General features: G+C 43.0%; 1 protein-coding gene across 1 annotated transcript in view; it reads left to right on the top strand.

Annotated features, from left to right (window-relative positions):
* Window positions 1-1,238: 1,238 nt before the first annotated feature.
* The window catches only part of slc4a3 (solute carrier family 4 member 3), a 51,075-nt gene continuing 46,313 nt past the window's right edge, over window positions 1,239-6,000 (top strand). Inside the window, exon 1 of the mRNA XM_080785300.1 lies at window positions 1,239-1,367. Coding sequence (XP_080641426.1) covers window positions 1,314-1,367 — 54 coding nt within the window. The 5' untranslated portion in view covers window positions 1,239-1,313. The remainder of the gene's footprint in view (window positions 1,368-6,000) is intronic.

Below are 6,000 nucleotides of genomic sequence, written 5' to 3'. Positions count from 1 at the left end.
TTTACTAACCTTTAAAGACCTAGAGAATATTTTTCTCCACAACAGTCCACCCACTGATCGTCTGAAAATACATAGTAGAGTCTCAGAGAAGGAAAAAAAAAATATATATATAAATGATTAACATTACGCTAAACCGTCTGGAAAACATTGTGATGCATGTGATATCTGGGTGTGATCTTCTTCGTTACTCCTAGGATCATTCAGTTTGCACAATCAAAATAAATAAAAACAATAATAATACATACCTTGGCTATTGAAAATGATCCAATTGCAGATTTTTGAAGAGTTTTGTTTATAATTTTGACAGATTTTAACAACACAAATCTTTTCAGATGGCCAAACCTATACACTCTGGGGGTCCTTGGCATGAAAATGTTTTAGAACCACTACTGTACTGGAAATGCGATACTACTGATCTAAGTTGAGTGCAGTTGTATTCAGGAGTGGGGGTGGGGGCTGTATTGTACCTTGTCATTGGGCGGTATGGTTCCTCGAAGCACCACAGGAGATGGATTTGAACGTGTGTCATTCTGAGTACACAGTGTTCCTTATAACACTTTGATTCACCACCATTTAAGGCTTCTCTGTCGGATATTTATAGACATCTTGTCTGCGTTTCAAATATGTGGCACTTTAGCATGAGCATAAATTAGGCATTAAACGATGGGCGATGGGCTCCACCTGCCACGACTGACTGATATACACTCTTCCCTGCAGGTTATGCCACCCCGAAGGCTTCCTGGATCCCCCACTGTGAAAGAGAAGGGCTGATCCCCCTTGCCTGCCACTTCCTGCTGCTTTGCACCCCATCTCGTCTCGCCCCCTCTGCCCTCTCCCCCCGGCTGCACTAGACCCCCTCCCCTTCCCCTCTCCATATACCTTACCTCATATACCTCAGCCCCTGCAGCACCTAGTTCTATAGCCTATAGTTCTCCTCCACCAGTTACATCAGGTTTCCCTTAGCCACAAACACAAACAAACACCTCTATCAACCGACCTCAGGATCTCACCTATAGCACTATATCCTCTACAGCTGCTAGGCCACGCCCCAGTTGCGCTTATCTGTAGCTCCCTCAAATACCCCACTCCACCCCGACCGAGCTGAGGTCCCTCTCCAACCCCCCCCCCCCCCAACCGCACACTCTCTGCTACACTGTATCCTTTCCACAGATCCATCCTTAGTCTAGCCCCTGTGCCTGTCTAGATCAAAGCCATCTTCCCTCCAGCCACATCCAGCTCTAGCCTCCTCTCCACCCGACCCCCTCTTCCAGAGTCGACTCAATCCCCAACTCCCTGGCTGTACCCCAGCCCCCATGGCTACAGGAGGCCATGTCACTGACATAGATGTTTTCATCAACCTGCATCAGGTAAGAAATTGTCCCAACTAACGTGGTTCCTTTGATAAGGTTTGGAGTTGGTTGGAATTATTGGGAGGCGAATGCCATTAGTATTGGGGAGGGGAGCAACCATACAGTATCTAAATGGGGCTGAGGAGAGCTAAAAATAATATCTAATTAGATTTTGGTCAGACATGAGTAAACACAGATTGAGAATCTTCAAATTCTTCTATCATTCACCCAAACTGAAATCTAAATCTTAGTTAATGATTCATTACATTTTGTGGTTAAATTTGTGGTAAAATCCGTGATTTAGACTCGTTTTGAAACGTATCACTAGTCTGTTGGCTTGTGTAATGTAAATCTCAAAGAAAGATGTATTACTCACTGAATGGACTCATTGGACAGATGACAGACCCGGGCCGTAGTTCTTCTAGCATGAGTTCCTCTTCTAGAGTAGTAACCTGGGGGGCTGGGTAAATGTACTGTATTTTTTTTTTTTTTTTTTTTTTCTCTTATACTGTATGTGATGTACTGTCTTACCTTGTGGGCCACGAGCATGTCATCAAGTTTAATAATTATTAACAATGATATTTTGTAAAAAAAAAAAGAAAAAAAAAAGAAAACAGTCATCAGGGCTTTCATGATATGGGAAGAGTGAGACTTTAGTGGCATGATGCGATCCGCCGCGGCGGCGATTTGGTCATTTTAACATTGATTTAGAGCAGTGGTTTTCACCCATTGGTCCTGGAGGAGGTTCCAGGTTGTCTCCAGCTAAATGAAACCAAATGGGCCCGTAAGGTTTCATTTTACAATCTCAAGAGTTACATTATTGTTAAACATCTGCATTACTTAATTTACAAGATGTCTATACACAATTACAGAATGTAGAAGAATTGTTATTTTGATCAACGCTTGCCTCTTATCTCTCCTAATGGTACCAACATCAAGACAGCATGGATAGTGGACAAAATATAATTCAACGAGAACAAAATATTCTTTAGTTTCATGTCTGAGAGGCTAAATCTCATCAAATTGTGGTCTGTGGCTCAAATTCTGAATAAATAATGGGCCTTGATTTGAAAATGTTTGAACATCACTGATATAGACGAATAGAGACATCTCACCCTAGAAAAGAAATCCTAAAATATTATTATATTCCACATAATGATTAACATATATGTGGATATATATGATCTATATATGACAAATATATTTCCTATCAGTCCACATACTTTATATGCACATATTATGAACCTGAATATGGAATATATGCAGCATGTATTCTGCATAGTCTGTATTTGTCATATATAATTTATTGGCATGTATATGTTCATATATTTCCTTTCTGTGAGGGGAGTGGGGAAACACCCCTGTTTTAAATGCATGATTAGACCAAGGGTTCTCAAACCTTTACCTAACAATATTTTGCTTAAACTGCAAGAGAAAATGATAGCTAGCATTATGAAGCATATGCATGATCAGTCCAAGGTACAGTATGTCGGGGAGGACTGGGACTGTAGCCGGGCCTCGTCAACCATGATGTTGATTTCACAGGTTTCTTCCCTGTTGTAGAGGTGGAACATTGTTGCTACAGTCTTCTCAACACTGAGCTTGAGGTGCCAGTCCTTCAGGTATGAGGATAGGATGTTCATGTCCTCAGAGAGGCCTTCCTCTACTTCTTCCCAGAATGGTTTGCTGAGCAAAATGTACGTGCCGTACTTCCTTGATGTTGTTAGGGGTAGGTCGTGGATGTAGATGTTGAATAACAGCGGTGCCAGCACTGAGCCCTGCGGGACGCCGTTCCTGAGCCTTCTGACCCCACTGCTTTGGCCTTCGCTGGTGTGGAGCCGAAAGCTGCGGTTGCTCAGCATCTCCATTATGAAGCTCATGTGCTTGTCTGGGATGGTCTCCAATGTTAGCGCATCTCCGGCCGATAGGTGAGAACGGTTTTGCCGACGTGCTATGGGGGACCGTGTGTTTCTCATTTAACCTGCAGAATAGGTCGTCTTCACTGGTTTGTGCTTCTGGGTGCGGAGTAGATGTTCATATTGGTCATCCCAGCAGGGAACATAGGCTCTGCGTAGGCCACGGTGAATGTTGATCTTGGTGGCGGCCAGCAGCAACTTGTAGGAGAGGAGACCCCCCCCCAACCAGTGGTGATCCACCGGGGCCTAGCCTGCTGCTAGTATTACTACTACATACTACTACTACTGCAGTACTACTTTTGATTGATTGATTGATAGATAAATACATATAATGCTGCCCATTACTACTTAAATAATAATAACACTTTATTTGTATAGCACCTTTCATGACATGAAATGCAGCTCAAAGTGCTTTATAGAGCAATGGAGAAAGAAATCATCTTTGCTACTAAGCATCATTCCAGTCAAAGCCTATTGCTCTAATCCCCAGGCCACTGCTGACCTTTCGGGTTAGATTTTTGCTGCTGTAATATTGGTCTATACTAGGCTCTGTGCATATTGTATCTGTAGTCCCGGGTGTGCTGTGGAGCCTATATAGGCTCTTGTGCATGCTGTATCTGTAGTCCCGGGCTTCCAGAAGGTACCATAACTGTTTCATGTTGCAGTTCAGTTTCCCATAGCTTTGTCTGATTGGCTCGACACTGTACACACTACACAGCCATGGGCGATCAGATTATTACAGACGGCACATTTGAACCAGAGACCCGCATGAAAGTGGCATGTGTTTTTGCTTCAAATCAAATTAACACTAGAACACTAATCCCGGGTGATTTTCACCTGGACAATAATTCTGTTTGTGACTTTCATAATGTTGCTGATGTCTGAGGTGGGTGGATCATTGGGTAGCTTCATGATGTGCGACATCATAGAAGGTAGGTGAGTTTCCCTGCCTATATCCCTGTTTTGTCTACAGGCAGGTGTTCAGGTGAATTTCACCCGGGTCTTCTTTTTTTCCACTGGACCATTCTCACATGGACCAAAGGAGAAGTTCCCAGCAATGTATTTTCTTTTTTATTGGTTTATCTAGTGCAGGGGTTCTCAATGTTTTTAGCTGGGGACCTCCGGAAATGCTTTGGCCATGTCTCGCGATGTATGTATGTTGAAATACCTGCATGGACTGCACGACTCGCTCCCTTACTGTATAATTGGTTCAGCACAGGGATGAGTCATAGGCAGGCTGTGTGGAAAAGTCTCCTGCAATGCTTTATTACTTCTGCTGCAGTAAAAGACATCAGCCTGTACGCAAGCGGGTGTCAAGAAGGGGACATACATTTTGGTCGTCTGGGAGACTGAGCTCTCATAATGTCAAGTGAATGAGTCATCACGTGCAGGTGACGGGGACATTGTTTCCCACGGCTTGCAAGCAGAAGGATAATAGCGCTATATATCTGTAGATCATGTTCATAATTATGTGTGAGTTATTTTGGAAGAAAATGCTAAAGTAGGCTTAAGTTACGGTTAAAGGGTAACAGGATTGTGTGTCTAAATGGAAGTACTGAAGTACCACCCAAGGAAATTACATTGGTGCTTTACAGATCTGTTTACATTCTACATGCATGAAACATAATTATGACGGAGGTCCCACATTTTCTGCATTAGGCCTTTAGCATTTTCTCCTCAGAGATGAGAAAAGGCTGGGAACGAGGCTAGATCTGATCAGACAGACTGATCTTGTCCCTGGAGGGACGGTGGGTCAGTTCAGGTTAACTATGGAAAGATCTGCTTCATCTCAGAGGAATACTTTAATCGTTTTATTATACTGGTAATGACTAATCATTTTGCTTGCAAGACTATCGACAAGTATCCAGTGATGCTGCTAGTGTCGGACTGGGAGAAACATCCCTTGAAGAGAATGTTATTATAATTTTATTTAGGGAAATGGAACTGCATGACTTGCATATGAGCAGGATTTAGCCAGGCCTGCCGTGGAGAACACTGCTTTTACCGCAAATATATGTAAAAGTCTGCCTTTTCTATTCCATCTGACCGCATATTCTGCCCAGTCCTTAGTACACAGGTATCTCAGGCCATTAATCGCATCCTGCCCCTCCGTCCCACTGGTAATTACAAGGTAATGGAGGCCTGAAGAAGAAGGCGAAAAAGAAAAAACAGTAATTTAAAGCCACAGAGTAGTAGCTTTCACATCTCAGCACCAATCACAGGCAAAGAGAGGGGTTTGTTCTGGTGCTCTGACCTATCGGGTACAGGGAATGCATTGGTCAGGGCCCCCTCCCTTGTCTCCTGAGGCCGTCTAGTAGTGTGAGAGAGTCTCATGCTTTACCTCGGCTTAGCACTTTGTAGTATTGATTTGTTGCTGTAGGCTCGCCTGCTAAATGACACCCCCCCCCATGCTGAGAGTACAACATTGTATGTCACAGAACTGTTACTTTTCAGCATGTGGAAAACAAGAACCTGTGTTCCAGTGGATAGTTATTTGTTCCCAAGCTCTTGTTAATGCTTTCATTTGGTTGTATATTCTTAAAAACCATACATGATACGTACATGTGACCACTTTTCATTTTCACTTTACAAGTTTCAGTGGAAATAGCCAATGGACGAGCTCATAATGTGCCGTGCAACGTGTTGAGATCGTGCAGGTCACTGCTTTTGAGCGAAGTAGAGAATCAATTTACCTAAAAACATCAAAGTTGAAATATAGAGATTCTATGAAAGTT

The sequence above is a fragment of the Protomyctophum bolini genome, assembly GCF_963924005.1.
Source record: "Protomyctophum bolini genome assembly, chromosome: 16".
Taxonomy (NCBI): domain Eukaryota; kingdom Metazoa; phylum Chordata; class Actinopteri; order Myctophiformes; family Myctophidae; genus Protomyctophum; species Protomyctophum bolini.
Note: the sequence above shows the minus strand (reverse complement) of the source record. Positions and strands in the feature narration are given on the sequence as shown.